The following is a 25,247-nucleotide window of genomic DNA, read 5'->3' on the forward strand; positions in this document are numbered from 1 at the left end:
ATGACCCTTGTTAGGTTCATATTTGTGGATTTGTTTGTTCTGGGTTCTGGTTAAGAGTTTGTAGGATTTGGGTTTTATGAGTTATATACTAAGTCTAAGAAATATGAGAGAACATAACTCATAGATTATCTTTTCTATAGCAATGAAATCCAATGGTAAATTACATTTTTCGATAAATTATATTTCGCGAGTAAGCAGAAGGCATCGGGAATCAGCCTCTAGTAAAAACCTTGGGGGCTTCCTACCAATAACCTCTCCCAAACCCCCCCTTAGAAGTGGGAGTTTTGTGCATTATATATGACCTTTTTGTAAGCAAAAGGAATACTTGCACCTACTCAATATGTGATTGGTGAATTTACCCTAATTGTTCTTAATTTATGTGTTAAAAGTTATTAAATTGGATTTTAAAAAGATCTTGCTCTTTTTGCTCAGTCTATTTGTTTTTATAAAAATATCACTTTCTCCCTCCGTGCCTCTGATCTTTTCGATTGTTTTCAGGGTTTATGGTTTGATGAGGATTCCAGTTTTTGGATGTTGCCATCCATGAATGTTGATCTTGCAAGTTCATTAAACAAAAGAGGAATTTCCACCGTGCAGCAACTGTTGGATCTTCCAAAGGCTACTTTCCAGACTGTGATTGGAAATTCTCCTGCTTCAAGATTGAATCAGGTGTGGAGTGCCCCTCTAAGATGGTTTAATTTTTTAATGCTTCTAACAACTTTTGTCTTTGCAACTACATGCCCACATGGAGGGTGGTGACAATATGAGGCATCAGTTGTCTGATTATTTAGAAACACAGCTGCTATTTTTTATTCTTAGCTGGCAAGAATGTCAAATGATTTCAGTAGTTGTTAATCTTCTATATTTTGTTTTACCAGGATTTGCAACATTTTCCCATTGTTCAAGTGAGATTAAAACTTCAGAGAAGGGACACTGATGGTGCAAAATCCCCCACTCTAACCATCAGATTGGAGAAGATCAATTTCAAACGGAACAAATCAAGAGCTTTTACCCCCCGGTTTCCCAAGGTAAAATTTCACCTCATTATATATTAGCAGTCAGTTGCACCAACTAAGCTTGGATTGTTTTTACAGGTTAAAGTTGAAGCATGGTGGTTGGTTCTTGGTAACACCTCCACCTGTGTCTTATATGCTCTGAAAAGGATTTCTTTCTCTGATCGCTTAGTAACCCACATGGAGTTACCATCAACCCTGGGCAGTCTCCAGGTCAAATTTAATTCCCTCTTTCTATTTCAGTCCTGCAGCCCCCTCTATTTTCTTCTTATTCTAAATGTTCTTTTACATGTTAAAGGTTTTTAATGGTTAGGGATGGAAACCAGTTAGGTTTGGGATGGGAAAGCCCTCCCAAAACACCAAAAACAATTAAAATATTCAATTGAGAAACCTGTTCCCATTTGAACCCAATTAATTATTCAATCGAAAAACCTGTCCCAATCCAATCAGGTTTAGGATTTGCCCCATCTAATTCCATAACACCCAAAACCTGACTCACCAGACCATAAATTTAGTCTGCCAATCAATAATACATAAAAAGGGGCAGGCAAAAGAAAGTGCGAGATGACAAAAACATCCATCTGAAGGTCTTTACTACTCGTCAACAATCAAAATGATTTCATTGTATTAAAGGAAGCATAGCATCATAGACTAGTTGATATGGCTTTACAGACTAGTCATCTATTTCCTTTATTTGGATGTTTTAAAATGTAAGAGGGAGAAGAGCTGTTGTTTTCTTTTGTTTGGTTGTGGTATGGGAAGAAGAGCTGTATATTAGGTTCCCAATCTAAATTCAGATTCATGTTCACATTGACTAATACATCACAAATAGCATTATCTTTTCCCAAAGAGGATTAAATTCAATCAAGTTATATGAATTATGTCTCTCTTTTTTTTTTTAATAATTTTAAATTCAAACATATTTATCATAAAAAGGGGATTTAATTTTTTTTTTTTTTTTTTTTTTATAACATTAACATTGACATGTTCTATTTTTTATTTTTATTTTTATTTTTATCAAAAATCTATTTGGAAATAAATGAAACAGTATTTATTTAAGTTACTTCGTCAAAAAATAAAAAGGAATAATACTTGGATATTGTATATTTTTTTTCCAGGGTATGAAATTGATTTTAGTTTCAGATTGTTATCTTGGTTTTGAACAAGAATACTCCCTCGAAGATCTTCATTGAATGTCAGCAAATAGAGGGAATGTGGATGTTTTAAAACCACCACATTTGCTGCCCCAGAGCTGGAACTGAGGCGAAGCTTTGTGAAATAAATTATTTCATGTTCTTCCCAACACCAGGGGTGGCTTGCTGATTGAACATCAAAGGGGGCTATGGAGTCTCAGCTCATCTTGACAGATAAATAAATAAATAAATAAATATATATATATATATATATATATATATATATATTCTAGATAACTTCACCTGTATATGATGATTATATATAGTTTTTGATTCATTTTATTATTGTGACGAATGTGCTGTCAGCCTTAAAATCGTTATTATAGGTATCAGCAATAGTATTTGAGAGTACATATTTGGAATTTATTAATACTAGCTTGTAGCATGTGCATTTTACGGATTTTTTTGAAATATCTTTCTTATTGGCACCTTTATGGTAATTTTCAAATTTTAAGTTGGAAAAAGTAACAATAAATAATTTGCTTTATAAGCAACATTTTCAATCCACATTTCTTCAAAAATTAGCTGAAGATAATGTACACACATATGTTGATGGAATCTCTCATATGTGACCAAGAAGAGAACTACTATTTTCATGATTATTAGTTGTATATATAATATATGTAGCAAAATCTATAAGTTAACATAGTCCTATGTCTATAATATGATATCCGTAACTAGTAATCTTAATAAAAAAAGATTAAATATCCATGTAATATCTAAAACTTAGCATAGTTTGATTGTTAATGATGTGATAATAACATGATGTGAAAATGTATTTATAGCAAAGAATAGGCTGGGCTTAAAATTGGAACAAGTTCTAATTGTTCAAATTATATGGTTATAACCTTATTTGGCTTCTTCAGCATTTACATTTGAAATACTAAAAAATTTAGCTTTTAGTACTTCAAGAACTTATTTTATCTATTTTAATATCTTACTTAACAATTTACCTTATATCTCATTTTCTATTTTAATTTCAATTCATTAAAATAATATAAAATATTTTCAAAATTTTCAAAAAAAAAAAAAAAAAAAACTACCCCAATATCACAGCCACACCAACACCTTCCACAATTCTCCCACATTTTTGCACGGCCTGGCAGAGATCTCTCTGCCTCTTCCACATTTTCCCATTCTTTCATCACATTCTCCTCCAGTGACATCACACAAGAAACCCACAAAAATCACCCACAAATCCCACTGCAATACTCGTAAAAATCCCAGCCATGAAACCTAAAAATCACTTCGAAAACCCAGAAAAATTTCCAGAAAAATACAATTCCCATACATCTTTTTATCTTCAACCCCAAGCTAAAAGTCAAAACTCCTCTACAAACTCATTCCCACCGCAACGCATGGCACTCAAAACCCACTAGCACACCAAACACATCCCAAGACCACCACACCTCAAATCTTAGCATGACCCACCACTCATGGCCAAGATCACCACACCAAATTCAACCCATGGCCCACGACATGAACCACCAACTCAACCACCGCAATCCGATCAACGACCCACCACAATTGCAACAACCCACAACAAAATCGAAACCCAAGAACCCAACCACCACAACTCAATCAAACCAACCCTACACCACAACCCGATATGAGAGAGAGAGAGATGAAATTGTTAGGTTCTAAGGCTTAGGAACTAATGTATTCGAACTCTAATTTGTAATGTTGGCAAACTATGATCAAAATAGGTTTTAGTCTTGTTTAGACTTGCTTAAAGTGTATGCGTTTTATGTAAAGTTGGAATCGAGTTACTGTAGATTTTATTGTGTAATTCTGTCTGGCTTGATTGATCGAGAATTAGACTCGATTGATCAAAATTCGGGCAGAACTTTTTTCTGCAGAATTTTCTAGCTCAGCCCAAGTCCGTTTGATGTGTAGGGTTTTATGTTTTGTTTTAAGTATAAAAGAGAAAACCCTAGCCACGTTTTTGGAGATGCTTCAGATACTATGTGTGTGAATCTTTTGTGAGATCAAGAGGTGGTTGCCTTCACACATACTTAGGGTTTCCAAGATTCAAGATTATGTCAAGAACTTGGTGATCATTCAGTTGCTGCATTCAAGAGCTTAAAGATACACAAGTGGGTGTGCTTGTACTTGTTGGGAATCCAAGAAAGAAGTAGTCCGTGGACTTGGAGCTGTCACGTGGTTGTGGTAGTAAGTTTCCAACTCGAGGTAGCAATAGGATGTTAGTGGTCTAAGTCGCTATTGTGTAAACTTCAATTCTTTCATAGTGGATTCGGTTTTACCTTAAGGATAGTTAGGTTAAATCCTCCCCAGGTTTTTATCGGTTTGGTTTCTTGGGTCATAATATCTTTGTGTTCTTTATTTTCCTCACTTTACATTGATATGATTATATGATTGTGTTAACCTAGACCTGGAATTTGGACTAAGTAATAACTTGGCTAATTACCTAGGTTAATCTAGTTGTATTTTAAGGGGCCCAAAAACAAACAGAAATAAAAAAGAATAAGTCAAAATTAGCAACTTGTTACAGTGAGCTGCTACTAGTAGTAGCTCACTGTAGCACGTTGTCATATTTTTTAGATTTAGCAGTTCCAATATAATATGTTTTTTTGGTGTTTGGGGTTCTAAAATAGTATTTTAACTATTTGAATGCTCTAGAGAGTAACTATTCATTGCCCAAATCTATAAACAAACTTAGCTTTATTAAATGATATGATGAAAAAATCTGTTAATTATATCGGAAAACCTAAACTATTTGAAATTTATATATGAGCTTAACGTTAAATTTCTATCTAGAATTTTTCTGTTGTTAAATTTCATAGGCAGCTGATGAGTCTAGAACCAGAACCCAAGACCTCATCTGCCCCCTATAATTTATATCATGCAAATTTTGAGATAAGCGTGATAAAAATTTTCCAAAAATAAAATGGATTTATCCCGTCATTTATTTCGGCTCCGTTAATGTTACTTTTATCGTGGTTATCATCCACATAAATTATGATGCAAGTCTTGCAACTTTCATAACATTTCATCACCAAGTTTCATTCATAATGATAATGAATTGAATGATTGAATAATTTTTTAAGGAATGCAACTAATAAATCTTTCCTCTTCATTTTATCAACAGAATCCAACAGTGTGACTTTCTTTAAAACAATTTACACAGTATACAACAAAGGCTGTAGTCCCATTTACAAATTGTTCATGGACAGGACTAATCCCAATCTGCATCAAAGAATCCAGCATCTTTCATCTCAGAGTAATATGCATTTTCCAAAAGAAAATCGTCCTCCTGTAAATTAAAAAAAATAAGGTTGTGTAATTATTACCTTATGACACACCAAAAAAAAAAAAAAGAGCTAGAAAAGCTTTTATAACTACGATATGTGGTGGAGGGATCACCTGGAAAAAATCAGCTAGAAAAGTTACATACAGAAGAGGAAGATAGAGTGAGTGATAGCAGGTAACTGTGAGATTGTACAACCTGCAGTGGAAGTGTAATAGATGAGGGGGAAGAAAAATCAAGTGCCAAATTAAAGTATGTGAAATGTTAATCAATGCCCTAAGGGCATTGGTTTAGGAACTATTTTAGAAACATTTTATGGGAAAATGATAAAACAATTAATTTTTCTGTCAACTCTTATATTTCCCATGAAAGTGGTTGTAAAACTTTCCTGATATAGTTTATTAACAATTGTCCTAAAAGCACCCGTTAACATAACCCTTAAAGTATAATAGATGAAAGTACTGGCACAATTTTAATTTCATTTTAAGAAAATTGAAATTTAGAGGTACCAAATTCCAAAGCCGGCCCCAAGCCCAGCAAGCCCACAAGCAAATAATGCTACAGCATTAATGACAAACATTATGACAATGTAGTTGTAGAATCCTGGTCTGGCTGCAGAAGATAAAAGAGAGAAGTGCATGTTAAATAAGATTAAACCCTGCAAGAAAATGATGATAACAGAATCAGCAATGTACTCACGAGGCAGCCTGGCTCTCCATTTTGAGAAATGCACAAACAATATGAAGCCATAAACTGCAGTCAGCAATAGTTTGTGGATTATCCACAAACTCCACTTCAGCTTGCTAGTGGTTCCAACACCATCAACGAACAGTGGGACCCCAAACCCAAATACATAAATTACCTGAAAATTAAGTGTTAAAGAATATAAACAAGCTGACGGTCACAACAATAGTTGTACAAGTAAATATACGAAGTGGAGACTACTCCTCACTTTCTTACATGGCCAGACCAAAAAACAAAAACAAAAACGAGACCAATTAATATCATATCCAGCTATACAGAACAAGTGCATGCAGATGTAGGATAGAAATTTGCCACTCACATGTCTACCAAAAAGTGAGACCAAATATATCCAGTTATACATCATAGATGCACATGTAGGACAGAAATTTGCTACTCACTTGTCTACCAAAACCAACTTCAGAATAATTCCAGGAAAAAAAAAAGTAGCTTCAAGCCAACTACCAAATCATAAGAACTTTTTTTTTGTTTACAAGTAAAATCTACCAAATCTACTGGACAGAAAGTTGCCACTCACTTGTCTACCGAAAATGAGACCAATTTATATCCAGCCATACAGAAAAAATACTTGCATATGTAGAACATAAATTTGCCACTTGTCCGCCAAAACCAACTTCAGAATAATTCCAGGAAAAAAAAAATAATAATAATAATAGCTTCAACTACCAGATCATAAGAACCTTTTTTTATTTTTTATTTCTAAGTAAAAATCTACCAGATGTGTGGGACAGAAATTTGCCACTCACTTGTCTACCGAAAATGAGACCAATTATATCCAGCTAAAAATGACAAAAACAGCACATGTAGGACAGAAATTTGCTACGCACTTGTCTACCAAATCCAACTTCAGAATAATTCCAGAAAAGAAAAGGAAAAAAATGGTAGCTTCAACTACCAAAAAATAAGAACTTTTTATTATTATTGATAAGTATAAAAACCTAGGAAACTGCAATTAATAATCTCACCAAATATGACAACAAGTTATCATCGTTGGAACTATTAATGACCTAGGCTGCTTCTAACAAGCATAAAACAGGTGACAAAAATATAACAAATTGAACAGCCTGCTTCGAGCAATGGGATCTCCTCTTGCAATCAGTGAATAATATGATTCAATGTATCACTGAATGAACAAAATGCATGCCAGAGGTAGGAAAGAACCCTGATATCCTCCTCTCAGAATCTTCATTGAAGATGGACCGTGAGAAAACTTGGTAGAATTTACAATATGAGCAAATATGCATGTACATTCTGTGAATAAGTATAACTAAACCCCAGGAGATGTAAATTAAATCAACCACTTCCCACTGTATCAGTTTGTGCCAGTGCAATGCCAGCCCCACATCTGAAATTATAATGTATTCATTACAATTTTGTTATTGCACAATCCACGTCCAACAGCAGTACAGGTGTGCCCAAGCTCTTGCAGTAACAATCACAATAAGTTATTCAAAAAAGTCACTTTTTTTTTTTTTCAGGATAGAAGGAAAAGGGAGGACAAGAGAAGAGGGGGGGGGGGGGGTGTGGAATGAGACAATCTCTCTCTCTCTCTCTCTCTCTCTCTCTCTCTCTCTCTCTAACATACAGCAATATGCATTTACATCATACTAGTACAAAGCCATGAGTTGCTCATAGAGACGTCTAAAATAGATTCCACTAATATCCCTCAAACAATCTTAAAATGTAAGCAATAACTTACTTAGGCTCTCCGATTTTTATTGCTAGAGAGAGTATCTAATGGGAAAAAAGATGCTGACCCAAAATCACTCTTTAACTCTTGCATTCTTTTTCAGTAATAAACTTTTAAGCACTTTTATGTAAGAATAATGTAATATGTCAAAAGGGCAACTTGGTCAACTTAAAGATTGTCTAGATAGGCCCTGTTTAGCATTCACTACTTCAATAAAATAGCAGTAAGAGCATCAAATAACAGAAACTGTAATCATTGAGATAAGAGACAATGTTTACAGACCAATCCCACAGACTATTACCATAAGAATGATCACTCGTAAGCAGAAGGTACGAGAAAAAGGCAGAAAAATAAACCCTCAACATAGGACCCAAATGGGCCTCAGTGACAAAACTAAAAACACAACCACCCAAAAACAGTGCCTCTTAGAGCAAAAGCCAAATATTACCTTAAGAAGCATATCCACACCTACAATGATCCCCGATACCATGAAATTATGCGCTAAAGCATCCAACCCACTTGTGTAATCTTCCTGGAGTAAGAAAGCCAACAAGCTAATCTCCAAACAAAGCATTCCGGATGTCGTGAACAATGACAAGAGATTCCATGCAACTTCCTTCCCCGGCGAGCATTGCCATGTCTACTTCATCACAATCAAATCTTAACCATTCAAAAATCAGCAAAAAAAAAAAAAACTGCCAGTCAAATACAATCAATGACAATCTCTTTAACTATTTAGTTTCCACATACTTTTTCATTCCGCAATATTAAGACCTAGCACTCTCCACCACTAGAACTACAACAGCAACCAAGCCTTAGTCCCAAAAATTTGGGGTCAACTATGGATTCTCACAACTAGAAAAACTATAATGATGAATATTATAATCAGAGTTATTATTATTTCCGTCATTAAGGTTGAGCCAGTATAATGTTTCATTAGGAACAAAATGCAACCTCACCAAACCCTTACACATGCTGTGTCGAACAAACAATCGGGATTTAGTTATAAAAATCATCACATGCGTGTCCATTTGCCACTAGCATTTTTCCTTTAGCTTTTAGCTTATAGCTTATTTTGTTTATATACAACTTTATTAAACCTCACTTTTTCTTGCTTTTTCAAAGTACAAGTATACTTTTAAACAATTTTCAGAAAAAAAAAAAAAAAAAATCCAATTAAGCTGATGCAAAATGGATACACATCTTGTTTTGAACTGAAACGGTAAATTCTTTTTATTGCTGCTATTATATTAACTGCATTTTTTTGCTAGATTTATTAACTGAATTTCATGCCTCTTATCCATACCATTGATTTGAATGAAAGTTAAACATACAAAATTGCTAACAACTGAGTTGTCATATTAAGGGTCCATTTGGTTAGGCATTCTGGGTGCATAAAAAGAGCGTTTTTAAAAACCCAAAACTCTGATTCGCAACAGCAACTCCTCATAGCGCTTTTCCAGACACTCATTTTAAACTCTCAAAACACCGTTTTGCAACAACAGCTTATACAAACGCACCCATAAGATTTCACCCAATTGATAATATATTAACAATTACCAAAAAAATTTAATAAAAAAAATCTAAATTAAATTAAATAATTTTTTTTTTTTTAGAAAGAAAGTAAATAGGGGACCTGAAGAGAGGACCAAGTGAGGTTGAGTAAGGTAGCGAACCAGAGAAGGGCATAATAGGAAATTAAAATGTATGAGCCTCGATTGTACAGTTTCTTCAGGTTCTTCTTCGCGTGGATCGATAGGTACCCTAAGAACACCACTGACGCCACCACCAGAACCACGTCGAACCATACTCCGTGGCATCCCGGTGAACCATCGTGGCCGTCGGCGTTGGCCGGAATGAGCACTGGCTGGAGAGAGAAGGGAGGAGACTCGGGGTTGATTTGGAGGCTCGTCGTCGACATTTTCAGGTTTTTGTTTGGTCGGTGGGGGTTATGGAAACCCTAATTTTGGACCGTTGGGCATTGTTTGGTTGGTGAGAAAATAAGAGAGAAAGGAGAAGAAAAGGAAGTAAAAAAAAAAAAATGAAGTTTTTCTTAAGAGATTGTGATGAATGAAAAGTTTGCGAGTCGTTGGACTTGGAAGAGTGGAGTTTCGATGAACTTGCAGAGAGCAGACGTAACTGGTTGACACGACGCCGTATTATTTTAAATTATCTTTTTTTTCCAACTTATGACAACTAATAAAACTCAATTGACGAGGATTTGTTGTAAACGTAACTAATATTTTCACAATACTATTACAATAGATATTAAATATATAGTAAATTGTTACTTATTGACTTATTGTTATATATGAGCAAAGAAGTGATTTCAGTAAAGGGTTAAAATTAGAATTAATAACAACTTACCACTTATGATTTGTTATGAAAGTGCTATGAAAATATTGTAGTTAACACCTAATTATCTCTATGGTTGTGAAATTTTTGTGTTTCCAAAGTCATTGTATTTAGAAAATTAGAATTAATAACAGCTTACTACTTATGATTTATATTTTCACAATACTTTTATAATAAATATTAAGTACATAGTAGGTTGTAACTTATTGTTATATATGGGCAAAGAAGTTATTTCAGTAATGGGTTAAAAGTAGAATTAATAACAACTTACCACTTATGATTTGTTATGAAAGTGCTATGAAAATGTTGTGGTTAACAACTAACTATCTCTATGGTTGTGAAATTTTTGTGTCTCCAAAGTCATTGTATATAGAAAGTTAGTTTTTTTTTTTTAAAGGAAAATTTAAAAATTTAGTTGATATTTGACAAAGAATGTGAAGTTTCTTTTAAAAAAGAAAAGATTTATTTAAGCAAAATTGACTTGAAAGTCTTGTGAGCAATAATAATAGATGTAAATAATCCTTGGACTTTGTCTGTTCCTCGGATTTTTAAGGGAAATAAGTTTCCTCTTATTTGTATTATTAACATCTTGAGATTGAGAGATTGTAAAAAAGATAAATAGAAATCGAGTTTATAACTTTTGTAACTTACTTAATTCTAGATTTTTTATTTATTTATTACTATCTAGGGTAGTAAAGCATCATCTTCTATTTCGATCGTCTATATTTTAAGATAGGTATATAGTGGAGATTGGAGAGGGGAGCTGAGAATCAAACTACAAGCATAAAACACTACAAATGACTTTGTTACTATTAGACTATCATCTAAACCCCAATTCAACCCTCAATTATTTATATCACAGTTGAAGTTGTTAATCAATCCTCCTTAGAAAAAGGTAGTTCATCATCCATTCTTGTCATCATCCATTCTTGTCCCTCCATATCCCATTGATATATGATTTTTAATTAATAAGGCTTCAATTTTTTGTATAATTTCTAAAATGCCAGTCAAAAAAACCTAACTTGTCAACTTGAAGGAAACTGCATATGAGCCAAAAAAAGAAAAAAAGGAAAATTAAAGCCTCGATGCTTGGGCAATTTCTAGGCCATGAATCATTTTAGTTTTTGTATAAAACATTTTGGACTAAGTTTATTTACAAATCAAGTTGAAGGCAAATTCTACTAAACCACCACATAGCAATTTATAAAACTATCATGTATATTTGGTCATATAATCTATTTAATGGGTCATGTGACTTGTTTAAATGATTTAATGAGTTATGCGATTTAATATACTTAAACGATTTTACAAATATCATATAATAGGTTGGAGAAAATTCATTCAGACATGTTTTGAGGTAAACTCTATCCAACTTGTTTGTTGTTTTTGGAAATTTTAGGCTTGAAGGCATGAAATACTTAGGGTAGATATGATCATATGACCAACCCACATAAAAAAAAAAAAAAAAAAAAAAGCTTGTATAAGCCATTCCCTTTTGTCAAATCCCACATGGTCACATTGTCATTTACTTAAAATAAATCTCAAAGCCAATGAATGGCACCAACTCTCCACCACCTATATGAAAGGTTGAATTGAAGCAAAGATCACAAAAAGTAATGAACTGCTAAAAATATTGCCTTCTAATTAATTTCAAGTCCACTAATTTAACTAGTTCTACAACTAAGTGAAACTACTGAAAGTAAGACAATTGATGCACTAGGATGTTGACTAAGTATTTATTGAGTTATTTCATAATTCATATACACTGATCACACAAAACCATCATGGAAAACTAAGATAAATAAACCTTGGTGGCACTGATTTGTGCAAATCAACCACCTACTTAACCAAATGTCGCATTGAAAAAAAAAAAAAAAAAAACGTACAAGGTCCAATTTTTTGTTATATATTAAAATTCTTTCAAGAGGATGCCCGATAGACGTGTGAGGAGAGCCTCGGCCGAGGGTGCACCATCAAGGGCGCGGCTCGCTGCAAGGTCAGCCCATATGCCTCATCCATGTTCAGTTTCTCAGGCATCAATCCATCAGGCAGGTCCCAATCATATGCATGAACCAAGGTTGCAGTTAATAGTTGAACCATGCGTAAACCTAAGCTCATCCCAGCACATATTCTACGCCCAGCACCAAATGGTATGGCTTCAAAGTCATTTCCCTTAATATCAACATGGGCCTTTTCGCTACCCGGTAGGAAGCGTTCGGGCCTAAACTCTAATGGGTTGGTCCATTGTTTTGGATCACGAGATATGGCCCAAACATTGACTAAAAGAGTGGAGCCCTTTGGAATGTGGTAGCCATCGATTTCACAACTTTCAGCTGCCATGCGTGGTAGAGAGAGCGGGGTTGAAGGGTGGAGCCGGAAGGTTTCCTTGACCACAGCCTGGAGGTAAGTGAGTTGGGCTAGGTCTAATTCACCTACGAGCCGGTCTCGGCCCACAACGGAGTCAAGCTCTTGTTGGACTTGGGCCAGGATCTTAGGGTGTCGGATGAGTTCGGCTATGGCCCATTCCACTGTGCTAGATGACGTGTCAGTGCCTGCTGTGAACATATTCTACAAAGATGAATTAATTACAAAGGTTGTCAGCTATGTTCAATCATGTCATAGCAAAATATGTAAAATTTACTTTTATAGGAAAAAAAATAAATATCTATATATATATAAGCAAGCACTTTTCTGTGTTTTGGGAGTTCTTGTTCTCATTGATTTAGGGTCTTAAAAAAAAGGGGTAAAAATAAAAATTATACAATTATACCTAACAAAAAATATAAAGGGTTTAAAAAATGGTAAAAATAAAAATTATAAAATTATACCTATCCCAAAAAAAAAAAAAAAAAAGTTTTAGAAAATTGTAGTGTAATCTAAATAGAATAGAACAAGAAAAGATACAAGCAAGTGCAGTGGTTTAAGGTAGGTTGGCAGTAAAGGCAAGCACATAGACAAGAGATAGACATTCGAATCACTATCTTCAAATAGTGTATATAAGAGAAAGAATGGCTCATGCAATCTTTTCTTCTTTTGGACAATTCTATTAGGCAAGGGAATTGTTAATTTGTTATGGTAGGTGTAAGCTAGCAAGCATGAAAGGGAATGAGCAATGATTCTAATTGCATTTGAAACGACAACTAGTGCATGCATTTCCTTATTTAGAAAGAAAAAAAAAAAATTTTGAGTTAACCATTTTAGGCAGGCACAAAGAGCATTTTGAGGACACACATATAAAGTAAATAAACTCGTTTAGTTGTTTAAAATTTGCTTATTTTCGTAAAAGTCAGCTTACTTTTTTTAAAAAAATTTTAAAAAGTAATTTATTTTTTAAGTCACTTTTTATCACACTTAAATAAATAAATTAATAGCAAATAAATTAACTAAACACATTTGAAAAACTAAAAAAACAAAACAAAAAATAACATGCAAAATGAGTGGCCCTACAAAACTAATGTTCCCATTCACGCACTTATTCTTTTAGATATTAATTAATAAAAACGATCTTCTCAAAAAAAAAAAAATTTTAAATAAAAACGATAGTTATTTTAGTGTATATATGGTTAAGAGGATTATACAAATGGAAATAAAAAATATAAAAATGATAGAAAAAGTGGGAGAAAAAGAAAATAAAGATTTTTGTTTTCTTCGTGTGTTTGGTAAGAGAGTTGAAGAAGTAAAATGATAGAAATTATATTACTATACTTTTATTATAGTTACGCATAATTTTATAATTTTATTATTCCTAGCCATTTTCTCTCTGATTTGAAAAAAATTAAATTGCTAGGTCCAAATGACACATCTCCATCTGTACTTTTTGAAAGGCCTCAATTAATTCAATGGTGATACTTGGGACATGTAAATGTTATACGTGTAGCAATTGTATCCGATCTTCCTATCTACGTCAATCGCCTAATAACTCCACTAAGATTTTATGAGAAAATTTTTGTAGCAATCCTATCAAAACTTTATGTTAGTTGTATGTCAATTTAAATTTGTACTACCCTCGTATAAAAGATCAACACGTCACTTTTTAGTACTCTTAATTTAATGGTATATGCTTCATTGAAACAAATCATATTTAAAATATACATTCCCATAAAGATAAGGACTTTGTTAATAGGTGTCGGCCAGCACCTATTAATGAATTAGCTGTGATTCATTTATAATCTACTTGTGTGATTATGATTGATCGACAAAAAGTATTGGATCGTGAAAGTCAGTCTTAAGCATGAAGGATGTTATGAAAATGTATAAAAGTCAGTCTTAAGCGTGTCCGTTTGCCACCAGCATTTTTCCTTTAGCTTTTAGCTTATAGCTTATTTTGTTTATATACAACTTTATTAAACCTCACTTTTTCTCGCTTTTTCAAAGTACAAGTATACTTTTAAACCATTTTCAGAAAAAAAAAAAAAAAAAAATCCAATTAAGCTGATGCAAAATGGATACACATCTTGTTTTGAACTGAAACGGTAAATTCTTTTTATTGCTGCTATCATATTAACTGCATTTTTTTGCTAGATTTATTAACTGAATTTCATGCCTCTTATCCATACCATTGATTTGAATGAAAGTTAAACATACAAAATTGATAACAACTGAATTGTCATATTAAGGGTCCATTTGGTTAGGCATTCTGGGTGCATAAAAAGAGCGTTTTTAAAAACCCAAAACTCTGATTCGCAACAGCAACTCCTCATAGCTCTTTTCCAGACACTCATTTTAAACTCTCAAAACACCGTTTTGCAACAACAGCTTATACAAACGCACCCATAAGATTTCACCCAATTGATAATATATTAACAATTACCAAAAAAATTTAATAAAAAAAATCTAAATTAAATTAAATAATTTTTTTTTTTTTAGAAAGAAAGTAAATAGGGGACCTGAAGAGAGGACCAAGTGAGGTTGAGTAAGGTAGCGAACCAGAGAAGGGCATAATAGGAAATTAAAATGTATGAGCCTCGATTGTACAGTTTCTTCAGGTTCTTCTTCGCGTGGATCGATAGGTACCCTAAGAACACCACTGACGCCACCACCAGAACCACGTCGAACCATACTCCGTGGCATCCCGGTGAACCATCGTGGCCGTCGGTGTTGGCCGGAATGAGCACTGGCTGGAGAGAGAAGGGAGGAGACTCGGGGTTGATTTGGAGGCTCGTCGTCGACATTTTCAGGTTTTTGTTTGGTCGGTGGGGGTTATGGAAACCCTAATTTTGGACCGTTGGGCATTGTTTGGTTGGTGAGAAAATAAGGGAGAAAGGAGAAGAAAAGGAAGTAACTAATGACAACTAATAAAACTCAATTGACGAGGATTTGTTGTAAACGTAACTAATATTTTCACAATACTATTATAATAGATATTAAATATATAGTAAATTGTTACTTATTATCATATATGAGCAAAGAAGCGATTTCAGTAAAGGGTTAAAATTAGAATTAATAACAACTTATCACTTATGATTTGTTATGAAAGTGCTATGAAAATATTGTAGTTAACACCTAATTATCTCTATGGTTGTGAAATTTTTGTGTTTCCAAAGTCATTGTATTTAGAAAATTAGAATTAATAATAGCTTACTACTTATGATTTATATTTTCACAATACTTTTATAATAAATATTAAGTACATAGTAGGTTGTAACTTATTGTTATATATGGGCAAAGAAGTTATTTCAGTAATGGGTTAAAAGTAGAATTAATAACAACTTACCACTTATGATTTGTTATGAAAGTGCTATGAAAATGTTGTGGTTAACAACTAACTATCTCTATGGTTGTGAAATTTTTGTGTCTCCAAAGTCATTGTATATAGAAAGTTAGTTTTTTTTTTTTAAAGGAAAATTTAAAAATTTAGTTGATATTTGACAAAGAATGTGAAGTTTCTTTTAAAAAAGAAAAGATTTATTTAAGCAAAATTGACTTGAAAGTCTTGTGAGCAATAATAATAGATGTAAATAATCCTTGGACTTTGTCTGTTCCTCGGATTTTTAAGAGAAATAAGTTTCCTCTTATTTGTATTATTAACATCTTGAGATTGAGAGATTGTAAAAAAGATAAATAGAAATCGAGTTTATAACCTTTGTAACTCACTTAATTCTAGATTTTTATTTATTTATTACTATCTAGGGTAGTAAAGCATCATCTTCTATTTCGATCGTCTATATTTTGAGATAGGTATATAGTGGAGATTGGAGAGGGGAGCTGAGAATCAAACTACAAGCATAAAACACTACAAATGACTTTGTTACTATTAGACTATCATCTAAACCCCAATTCAACCCTCAATTATTTATATCACAGTTGAAGTTGTTAATCAATCCTCTTTAGAAAAAGGTAGTTCATCATCCATTCTTGTCCCTCCATATCCCATTGATATATGATTTTTAATTAATAAGGCTTCAATTTTTTGTATAATTTCTAAAATGCCAGTCAAAAAAACCTAACTTGTCAACTTGAAGCAAACTGCTTATGAGCCAAAAAAATAAAAAGGAAAATTAAAGCCTCGATGCTTGGGCAATTTCTTGGCCATGAATCATTTTAGTTTTTGTATAAAACATTTTGGACTAAGTTTATTTACAAATCAAGTTGAAGGCAAATTCTACTAAACCATCACGTAGCAATTTATAAAACTATCATGTATATTTGGTCATATAATTTATTTAATGGGTCATGTGACTTGTTTAAATAATTTAATGAGTTACGTGATTTAATATACTTAAACGATTTTACAAATATCATATAATAGGTTGGAGAAAATTCATTCAGACACGTTTTGAGGTAAACTCAATCCAACTTGTTTGTTGTTTTTGGAAATTTTAGGCTTGAAGGCATGAAATACTTAGGGTAGATATGATCATATGACCAACCCACATAAAATAAAAAAAAAGCTTGTATAAGCCATTCCCTTTTGTCAAATCCCACATGGTCACATTGTCATTTACTTACAATAAATCTCAAAGCCGATGAATGGCACCAACTCTCCACCACCTATATGAAAGGTTGAATTGAAGCAAAGATCACAAAAAGTAATGAACTGCTAAAAATATTGCCTTCTAATTAATTTCAAGTCCACTAATTTAACTAGTTCTACAACTAAGTGAAACTATTGAAAGTAAGACGATTGATGCACTAGGATGTTGACTAAGTATTTATTGAGTTATTTCATAATTCATATACACTGATCACACAAAACCATCATGGAAAACTAAGATAAATAAACCTTGGTGGCACTGATTTGTGCAAATCAACCACCTACTTAACCAAATGTCGCATTGAAAAAAAAAAAAAAAAAAAACGTACAAGGTCCAATTTTTTGTTATATATTAAAATTCTTTCAAGAGGATGCCCGATAGACGTGTGAGGAGAGCCTCGGCCGAGGGTGCACCATCAAGGGCGCGGCTCGCTGCAAGGTCAGCCCATATGCCTCTTCCATGTTCAGTTTCTCAGGCATCAATCCATCAGGCAGGTCCCAATCATATGCATGAATTAAGGTTGCAGTTAATAGTTGAACCATGCGTAAACCTAAGCTCATCCCAGCACATATTCTACGCCCAGCACCAAATGGTATGACTTCAAAGTCATTTCCCTTAATATCAACATGGGCCTTTTTGCTACCCGGTAGGAAGCGTTCGGGCCTAAACTCTAATGGGTTGGTCCATTGTTTTGGATCACGAGATATGGCCCAAACATTGACTAAAAGAGTGGAGCCCTTTGGAATGTGGTAGCCATCGATTTCACAACTTTCAGCTGCCATGCGTGGTAGAGAGAGCGGGGTTGAAGGGTGGAGCCGGAAGGTTTCCTTGACCACAGCCTGGAGGTAAGTGAGTTGGGCTAGGTCTAATTCACCTACGAGCCGGTCTCGGCCCACAACGGAGTCAAGCTCTTGTTGGACTTGGGCCAGGATCTTAGGGTGTCGGATGAGTTCGGCTATGGCCCATTCCACTGTGCTAGATGACGTGTCAGTGCCTGCTGTGAACATATTCTACAAAGATGAATTAATTACAAAGGTTGTCAGCTATGTTCAATCATGTCATAGCAAAATATGTAAAATTTACTTTTATAGGAAAAAAAATAAATATCTATATATATATAAGCAAGCACTTTTCTGTGTTTTGGGAGTTCTTGTTCTCATTGATTTAGGGTCTTAAAAAAAAGGGGTAAAAATAAAAATTATACAATTATACCTAACAAAAAATATAAAGGGTTTAAAAAATGGTAAAAATAAAAATTATAAAATTATACCTATCCCAAAAAAAAAAAAAAAAAAGTTTTAGAAAATTGTAGTGTAATCTAAATAGAATAGAACAAGAAAAGATACAAGCAAGTGCAGTGGTTTAAGGTAGGTTGGCAGTAAAGGCAAGCACATAGACAAGAGATAGACATTCGAATCACTATCTTCAAATAGTGTATATAAGAGAAAGAATGGCTCATGCAATCTTTTCTTCTTTTGGACAATTCTATTAGGCAAGGGAATTGTTAATTTGTTATGGTAGGTGTAAGCTAGCAAGCATGAAAGGGAATGAGCAATGATTCTAATTGCATTTGAAACGACAACTAGTGCATGCATTTCCTTATTTAGAAAGAAAAAAAAAAATTTGAGTTAACCATTTTAGGCAGGCACAAAGAGCATTTTGAGGACACACATATAAAGTAAATAAACTCGTTTAGTTGTTTAAAATTTGCTTATTTTCGTAAAAGTCAGCTTACTTTTTTTAAAAAAATTTTAAAAAGTAATTTATTTTTTAAGTCACTTTTTATCACACTTAAATAAATAAATTAATAGCAAATAAATTAACTAAACACATTTGAAAAACTAAAAAAACAAAACAAAAAATAACATGCAAAATGAGTGGCCCTACAAAACTAATGTTCCCATTCACGCACTTATTCTTTTAGATATTAATTAATAAAAACGATCTTCTCAAAAAAAAAAAATTTTAAATAAAAACGATAGTTATTTTAGTGTATATATGGTTAAGAGGATTATACAAATGGAAATAAAAAAATATAAAAATGATAGAAAAAGTGGGAGAAAAAGAAAATAAAGATTTTTGTTTTCTTCGTGTGTTTGGTAAGAGAGTTGAAGAAATAAAATGATAGAAATTATATTACTATACTTTTATTATAGTTACGCATAATTTTATAATTTTATTATTCCTAGCCATTTTCTCTCTGATTTGAAAAAAATTAAATTGCTAGGTCCAAATGACACATCTCCATCTGTACTTTTTGAAAGGCCTCAATTAATTCAATGGTGATACTTGGGACATGTAAATGTTATACGTGTAGCAATTGTATCCGATCTTCCTATCTACGTCAATCGCCTAATAACTCCACTAAGATTTTATGAGAAAATTTTTGTAGCAATCCTATCAAAACTTTATGTTAGTTGTATGTCAATTTAAATTTGTACTACCCTCGTATAAAAGATCAACACGTCACTTTTTAGTACTCTTAATTTAATGGTATATGCTTCATTGAAACAAATCATATTTAAAATATACATTCCCATAAAGATAAGGACTTTGTTAATAGGTGTCGGCCAGCACCTATTAATGAATTAGCTGTGATTCATTTATAATCTACTTGTGTGATTATGATTGATCGACAAAAAGTATTGGATCGTGAAAGTCAGTCTTAAGCATGAAGGATGTTATGAAAATGTATAAAAGTATAAATTATTTTGATTCAAGGTGGACCCTATTTTTCTTTGCATTTCATAAGACCTCAATTCAATTGTGATAGTTCCAGCTATATGGACTTTTAAATGTTATACGTGTATCAAGTGCATCCGAGTTTTCAATTCTATGTCCATTACGTAATAACTCCTCTAAGATTTTTTGAGAAAATTTGTGTAGCAATGTCAATTTAAAATTGTACTACCCTCGTTTAAAAGATCAATACTCCATCTCTCACTTTTTAGCACTCTTTTATATAATATGATGATTCATTAAAACAAAGCATATTTAAAGTATAAGTTCCCCTATGTACATTAGTTAATCAATTCTTATATATCCTAATGTTTGTTTTAAGCCCATTTTATTGTATCATGTTACATTTCAATTTTAATGTTTTATTTTTCACGTTCAATTTTACAATTTGTTGATTTGTGCTATTATAAGTAATTGATAAAAAGTGGTAGGTTGTACAAGTCAATAGTGAGTATAAAATGTGGACTATTTACAGTTTCACAAATCAACAAATTGTGAAATTATGTGTGCAATTGAGTGTATCTAGAATTATTCTTTAACTGAAAGAGAAAGATTGGCCAAAAAAATAAGAGAATTAAAAGGAGAGAGATTGATAGGTACCAAAAGCAAGGCTTTGATCTCTGTGTCTGTGAGCTTCTCTCCCTCATCGTGAGCAACCTCTTTCAATGAAAGCAAGGTACTCAACATGTCCTTGTGCTGGCCACCAGTGTTAGTCTTGTGCTCCTCAACAATTGTGGTCAAGAATGCATCAAACCTCTTGTGTAGCTTCTTCATCTTAGCTGCTACCCCTTGTAAGTCTAGCCACTCCAATGCTGGAATAAAGTCACCTATGTTGAACACTCCAGCCAACACCATCACCTCCACCACCATTGATTTGAATTCATCTGCCTTGGCATCACCACCACCACTACCATCACCGAAAACCCTCCGCCCTAGCATCACCCGCCCTAGGGCGTTTACGGTACATACATTGAGCAATTGTCCTAAATTCACGAGCTTCGACTTTTCATTTGCTATAGCACGTATCAACACTGCCACCTCTTCCTGGTTATTCATGTAGATTGAATCAATACAATTTACTTGCACAAAAAAAAAAAAAAAGGAGATTTGGTAGTTTCAACTTTTGTTTTATTAACAAAGTTTTTATAAATAAATACTTATATGTTGAATGCTTTATTAAATTAATTTTTATAATATTTTACGAAATTATACTAATAGTATAGTATGCTATTGAATTGGAATATAATAGAATAATAGATGAAATAATTTTACACAGTCTTTCTTTTAGTCTCAAAATTTTCACTCAAATTTGTAATATACTAACATGTACATCTATTTATGTTCTTTCATTTTTCATTTTTATGTTGAATATTTAATATATATATATATATATATATATAAATATTTTTTTTTTTAAATTGAACCAAACAAACGTATATATATTCAATGTGTTGTATTTCAGATTTTTTTAAAATAAAAAATATCAGTTTTAAATCAATCATTCTTAATTCAAACTAAAATAGAGCTATTAAAAATATATAATGACTTTTTAAATAAAGTAAACAACAATTGAAAAAAAAATTTATGCTCATTAATTTATTTTCACTTTTGAAAATAATTATATATTTTAAAATATATTTATTTCTTTTGTGCTAAGAGCATTGTTGCCAATTGATAATTCATAGTATATTCAATCAAGATGTCACGGTTCAAATCCTACCTTTACTAACTATCAAATCATCCAAAAAAAAATAATATATTACAATATTCCATCAAGAAAATTGAAAACTACATACCCTTATAAAAGACAAACTCATAAAAAACGCAATTAAGGAGTAATCAAAAACCTTCCTATGCAGGAACTATGCTCCATTAATGGGGTTCCCTACCTATATGCTGTTACATGAGATCTCATGAAGTCGTGGTCCATAATAGTAATACTCATCCATTTTGGAAAATGAAAATTTCACCTTCTCACATTATTTTGTCAATTTCATATACAAGTAGTACATACTATAAGAAAGTGAGAGAGTGGAGTCTCATGATGAGACTGTCTCACACCACACATCTTTCTCGTGATATATACTTCAAAGATCGAATCCTCCCTTATTCATGCTTTACAAAAACAGGAAGAGAAAACAACAAAACGCTCGAAAAGGACATCTGGTTAAATAATTATAATAAAAAAATTAAAGAAAAATTATGCAGTTGTCTAATGGGACCAGTCAACTCATTGAATTATTGAAATAGTGATCATGCCCTATAATAGAATATTTTCATTTTTGTGGTTGAAAAAGTATTTTGTATAAAATGATATTATGTTTTTTGTATTAAAATTTAATAAATGAGAGGCGTGTATGTAAAAATAATTACTTATTAATATATATCTTTTATCTGTTAATTGAGTTGACATAGATTTATTTAATAACAAATGCCTTTTCCACTTGTGACGTAAACTGAGGCGTGAAATACATATTTTATATATCCATAATTACTCTTATATACACATTATACGGATTCAGATCTTCTAGAGTTTCTAAAGTATTCTACCGTATAGAGTTTGTTTAATCTTGGCCTCTCATTTAAAAACTAGTGGTTTAGATTACAACATGTCATTAATTATAAATAAAACCTTAAAAATAGATGCCACATCAGCTATTAAAATGGACATGTCACATTTTGAATTTGTTTTTAGTTTTAAAAAATTTAAAAACTCAAATCAACCCCAATCTCATTGCCGTGCCAACACCCATCTGCACTAAAACTAGTCTTCGGTGAGATCTCAGTGCTAAAATGAATAGAGAACTTGGCAGCAATTTTCAATGACAAAAAAAAAAAAAAAAAAAAAAAAAAAAGATTTGTAGAACCATTATTAACATAAGTCTGTGCAAATTATGTTTCTCTAGTTGTCGCATTTTTCAACTACTAGTATACTTGCTCTTCAGGCGTAATGGCCTGGGACAATTTTTGTACCAATTTTTTTCTAAGTTAGTTTCTGTACGCAATTGAATTCATTATTATATCATTTTATTTGGTAAGTAGAGTCCATACTTGTAAAATAGAGAGATGACTTTCTCTGTAACAAAAGGTTCGCGCTTCTGTCTATAACCCAGATCTGAAAATGTAGCCTTTTCACCTTGCCACTGAAGCTCTTGGCGACCCAACCCATACAGCTCCCCCACTCGCCCTACTCTAGCAAAATACCTCCTTACCGGCTGCCAAGTTCTCTATTCATTCTAGTGTAGAGATCTCATCAGAGACAAGTTTGGTGCCGTTGGTGTTGGCACGGCAACAAGATTGGGTTCAAATTTGATTTTTTAAAACTAAAATAAATTCAAAATGTGACATGTCCATTTTAATAGTTGATGTGACATCTAATTTTAAAGTTTTGTTCTAGAATTAATGATTTGGTGAAATCTGAACCATTGGTTTTTAAATGAAAGGTTAAGATTAAAAGAACTCTATGTGGTAGAGTACCCTAGGAACTCTAGAAGATCTGAATCCCACACTATACACTTATTTTGTTTTTAACGAAAAAAAAATTGAATACTCTATAACAGCATTGAAATTGGAAAAGATTCTCCAAAAAAAAAAAAAAAGCATTGAAATTGGAAAATGTTGAATTGGTATCTAACCTGGCGAACATGTCTAAAATCATCCAAGGCTTTTCCAGAGAACAAATGAACTGAGCTGATCTTCCTTAGCATGCGCCAACGCGAGCCGTACGGTGCAAACACAAGGTCTTGATAGTTATACGCAATATGCTTAGCACCCGAGTTTGGTGGTCTGCTTGAAAAATTTGCATCATGGGCTTTCAAGAACTGTGCAGCAACAGAAGCCGAGGCCGCCACGACAACATCAACAAAGCCTAGACGGAGGTGCATGAGAGGACCATAGGTTCGAGCCATGTCTGCTAGAGAGTGGTGAGGTACTGTGCCCAAGTGAGGCAAGTTTCCAATGATGGGCCATGGTTTTGGACCTGGTGGAAGAGGAAGACCTCTACTACTACGGGTACGAAGGTTTAGGAGGTAATATACAAAGATAGCTATGGCTATGGTTACCAAAATGAGAGAGAACGGAGACATGGTTTTTTTCTTGTGTGTTTAGCTGTTGTCCGAGTGTCTTTGCTTGTGGAGCTTATAAACAATATTTGATGAGATAGCGGGTGAGTCATGCCCTCATAGAATTAGATTGAAACGTGATTTCATTTAGTGAGATTGTTGAGTGGTAGGTCAACTTGACTGTTAGATAGCTACGTGCATAGCACATGTACATCATCTACAACTCTATATGCTATCTGCCCCTTGGCAAGTTATATGTTTTGACGGTAAATTCTGTTTGACAAAATAAAAAAAAAAAAAAAAAAAATATATATATATATATATATATATATATGGTAAGTAAGTGGGTACCCTTTAATAGTTTAGTAAAGTTTCTTGTAGTAGAATAAGATATTTGAGCTTCAAATTTCCTTTACAACATAAACTAATTTGTATCATAACTTAAATGATAAAGATTAATCATCATAAAGTGGATATTATAAATGATCATAAAGTATGATAATTTTTTCTCTTTAAACAAAATTTTTTTCCCTAACCAATTTAGAGGAGTTTGGAGAAAATTTCCTCTAATTTTGCAAAAATTTTAGTTTAGTTGTATCCATAAGACAAATTTTGCAAAAATTGCCCCACCTCACTTGACTTGCCCCTTCTTCTTTGCCCAGCACTGGTTTTTTCCGTCCTACAAAGGGGATGTGGCGAGATTTTAGCCCCCACACCACGGGGGGAATGGGTTTAGACTTTTTAACCCACCATGCCCCACTCCACTCCGCCCCATGTTGATAAATGTTATAATTATAATTTTTTTTTTTATACTTTAAAATCCTACTATTTAAATAAACATATCAATATTAGCTTATTTTATTTTACCCAATGTGACTCTTTATTTCTATTTTGTTACCTGTTATACTATGAGATTTTTGTTTTTATTTTAATATTGTTTTGTTAAACACTTGGATAATACTATCCCCTTTTTGCAAAAAAATTAATTTGATTTGATGGGATAAATTTAGTTATAATTTCAATTATATTTTTGTTAACGAAACAGAACTTTATTAAAAAAATTTATAATAATTGTGAGACAAATTAATAAAAAGTAGAGTTTTACAGAGCGGGCCGGGGTTTCACGGGCTCCAAAGGATAAGAATGATGCAAGACAAAACTATATAAGACGGGAGCAAATACCTCATCCTTC

At 32.8% G+C, this 25,247-nt stretch overlaps 3 protein-coding genes across 9 annotated transcripts in view; 1 reads left to right on the top strand and 2 right to left on the bottom strand.

Moving 5' to 3' along the window:
- LOC126703055 (DExH-box ATP-dependent RNA helicase DExH14) overlaps positions 1 to 2,608 on the top strand; it is a 38,086-nt gene extending 35,478 nt beyond the window's left edge. The window contains exons 46-49 of the mRNA XM_050401960.1: positions 499 to 669; positions 879 to 1,028; positions 1,095 to 1,226; positions 2,132 to 2,608. Of these exons, the coding sequence (XP_050257917.1) occupies positions 499 to 669; positions 879 to 1,028; positions 1,095 to 1,226; positions 2,132 to 2,206 (528 nt within the window). The 3' untranslated portion in view covers positions 2,207 to 2,608. The remainder of the gene's footprint in view (positions 1 to 498; positions 670 to 878; positions 1,029 to 1,094; positions 1,227 to 2,131) is intronic.
- A 2,675-nt stretch (positions 2,609 to 5,283) lies between these two features.
- LOC126702142 (protein CANDIDATE G-PROTEIN COUPLED RECEPTOR 2-like) lies at positions 5,284 to 15,554 on the bottom strand. 3 transcript variants are annotated; one of them, XM_050400795.1, is made up of 6 exons: positions 15,168 to 15,554; positions 8,375 to 8,566; positions 6,174 to 6,336; positions 5,984 to 6,086; positions 5,591 to 5,672; positions 5,284 to 5,480 (listed from the first exon to the last, which is right to left on the bottom strand). In XM_050400795.1, exons 1-6 carry the CDS (start codon positions 15,450 to 15,452, stop codon positions 5,403 to 5,405), a joined length of 903 nt encoding a protein of 300 aa, XP_050256752.1. In that variant the 5' UTR covers positions 15,453 to 15,554; the 3' UTR covers positions 5,284 to 5,402. The 3 variants fall into 3 exon arrangements, with proteins under 3 accessions (XP_050256752.1, XP_050256750.1, XP_050256751.1); XM_050400793.1 differs by lacking the exon at positions 15,168 to 15,554 and adding an exon at positions 9,563 to 10,070 and having other exon boundaries at positions 5,984 to 6,095; XM_050400794.1 differs by lacking the exon at positions 15,168 to 15,554 and adding an exon at positions 9,563 to 10,068.
- LOC126702141 (flavonoid 3'-monooxygenase) lies at positions 11,994 to 24,124 on the bottom strand. Of its 5 annotated transcripts, none has more exons than XM_050400791.1 (4): positions 23,630 to 24,124; positions 20,595 to 21,038; positions 17,806 to 18,265; positions 11,994 to 12,389 (listed from the first exon to the last, which is right to left on the bottom strand). In XM_050400791.1, the coding sequence occupies exons 1-4, from the start codon at positions 24,077 to 24,079 to the stop codon at positions 12,202 to 12,204; spliced, it is 1,542 nt and encodes a 513-aa protein (XP_050256748.1). In that variant the 5' UTR covers positions 24,080 to 24,124; the 3' UTR covers positions 11,994 to 12,201. The 5 variants fall into 5 exon arrangements, with proteins under 5 accessions (XP_050256748.1, XP_050256749.1, XP_050256747.1 ...); XM_050400792.1 differs by having other exon boundaries at positions 11,994 to 12,358; positions 17,775 to 18,265; XM_050400790.1 differs by having other exon boundaries at positions 11,994 to 12,333; positions 17,750 to 18,265.
- Between the last annotated feature and the right edge of the window lie 1,123 nt (positions 24,125 to 25,247).

The sequence above is a fragment of the Quercus robur genome, chromosome 10 (genome assembly GCF_932294415.1).
Source record: "Quercus robur chromosome 10, dhQueRobu3.1, whole genome shotgun sequence".
Classification (NCBI taxonomy): domain Eukaryota; kingdom Viridiplantae; phylum Streptophyta; class Magnoliopsida; order Fagales; family Fagaceae; genus Quercus; species Quercus robur.